We start from the raw sequence: 1,788 nt of genomic DNA, 5'->3' as shown, positions 1-1,788 counted from the left end.
CTGTTCAGTGTCCTTCTATTTATCCCCCCTCTTTTTTCTGTTTCCTGTTGATGTTGACAGGTTCCTAGATTTTGCCAGATTCCTTTCCTTTCCTTTCTTTTTTTTCAAACAGCCAGTTGTCAAAACAAAAGCATCGTCCTTTGATCATGTAGCACCGAGCAGCATTGATCATGCCCAGCTTTCCAAATTATCTTTTCCTGGATGCTAATTCTGATTTCTTACTGGCTGCTTATGTTTCTGTCACCACAACTGATCTATTCATCAAGTATAATAGTACTGAAAGTTATTACCCCTAAAAACTAAGAATAAAACAGGTACATCTGTTTGTGCTACTTCAATTTTACATTGTGATGAAAACTTTAGACACAGAAATAAGGAAAGAAAAAGAAATAAACAACAAGATTGGGAAGGAGAAAGTGGCACTTGGCCTACATGCATTCCTTGATCTTGTATATCAAAAATACCTTTTATATATATCTATATCTATCTATGTATCTATATCTATATCTATCTATCTATCTATCTATATAATATATATATATATTGGTTTTCAAGACAGGGTTTCTTTGTGTTACAGCTCTAGCTGTTCTGGAACTCACTCTGTAGACCAGGCTGGCCTCGAACTCACAGAGATCTGCCTGCCAATGCCTACTGAGTGCTGGGATTAAAGACATGCACTAGCACTACTCGGTACATGCAGAAAATTCTTAAAATCCCTATCAACTAGAGTAGCCCCGTACTTCCTCTTCCTGTAAGCGGCCAGAGGTGACCCGTGAAGATGGTTCGCTACTCTCTTGACCCAGAAAACCCTACAAAATCATGCAAATCGAGAGGATCAAACCTTCGGGTTCACTTTAAGAACACCCGTGAAACGGCCCAGGCCATCAAGGGTATGCATATCCGAAAAGCCACCAAGTATCTGAAAGATGTCACTTTGAAGAAGCAGTGTGTGCCATTCCGACGGTACAATGGTGGAGTTGGTAGGTGCGCCCAGGCCAAACAGTGGGGCTGGACACAGGGTCGGTGGCCAAAAAGGAGTGCAGAATTTTTGCTGCACATGCTGAAAAATGCAGAGAGCAATGCTGAACTGAAGGGTTTAGATGTGGACTCTCTGGTCATTGAGCACATCCAGGTGAACAAAGCACCTAAGATGCGCCGACGAACTTACAGAGCTCATGGCCGGATTAACCCATACATGAGCTCCCCCTGCCACATCGAGATGATCCTCACTGAAAAGGAACAGATTGTTCCAAAGCCAGAAGAGGAGGTTGCACAGAAGTAAAAGATATCCCAGAAGAAACTGAAGAAACAAAAACTTATGGCACGGGAATAAATTCAACATGAAATAAATGCAGATAAAAGTAAAAAAAAATCCCTATCAACTATATGATTAAATAGTTTCCAAAAGTTATAAGATACAAAATTAATATATAAAAATATATTGAATTTCTATGTTCTAGCAAGAAATTCTAAGAATGAAATTAAAAAAACAATTATAGTATGATTATGTCAAAATAATAAAATATTTGTAAATAAACTTAAAAAACCATTTTTGTAAACTAAATACCTTAAAATATCACTGAGAAATATAAAAGAAAACTTAAATGAATAAAAATATCCACTGTTAATTGATCAGATGATTTACTATAATTAGATGGTAAGATCTCAAAATTGACCTATGTGTTAGCCACAAGAACTCCAAAAATCCCATCTGGATTTTTTTTATATTTCTGCTAGCTAACTAGAAAAAGATGTTGTGTACAAATATATACACCTAAGTAACAAGGT

At 37.0% G+C, this 1,788-nt stretch overlaps 1 protein-coding gene across 1 annotated transcript; it reads left to right on the top strand.

Annotated features, from left to right (window-relative positions):
• The first annotated feature begins 745 nt into the window (after positions 1 to 745).
• On the top strand, positions 746 to 1,372 carry LOC121443626 (60S ribosomal protein L17-like). The gene has a single exon (XM_041645447.1). The coding sequence runs from the start codon at positions 779 to 781 to the stop codon at positions 1,280 to 1,282; it is 504 nt and encodes a 167-aa protein (XP_041501381.1). The 5' UTR covers positions 746 to 778; the 3' UTR covers positions 1,283 to 1,372.
• Positions 1,373 to 1,788: the final 416 nt, after the last annotated feature.

This window comes from Microtus oregoni, unplaced genomic scaffold (genome assembly GCF_018167655.1).
Source record: "Microtus oregoni isolate MIOR12 unplaced genomic scaffold, Mior012 000110F_ref0000174, whole genome shotgun sequence".
NCBI lineage: Eukaryota > Metazoa > Chordata > Mammalia > Rodentia > Cricetidae > Microtus > Microtus oregoni.
Note: the sequence above shows the minus strand (reverse complement) of the source record. Positions and strands in the feature narration are given on the sequence as shown.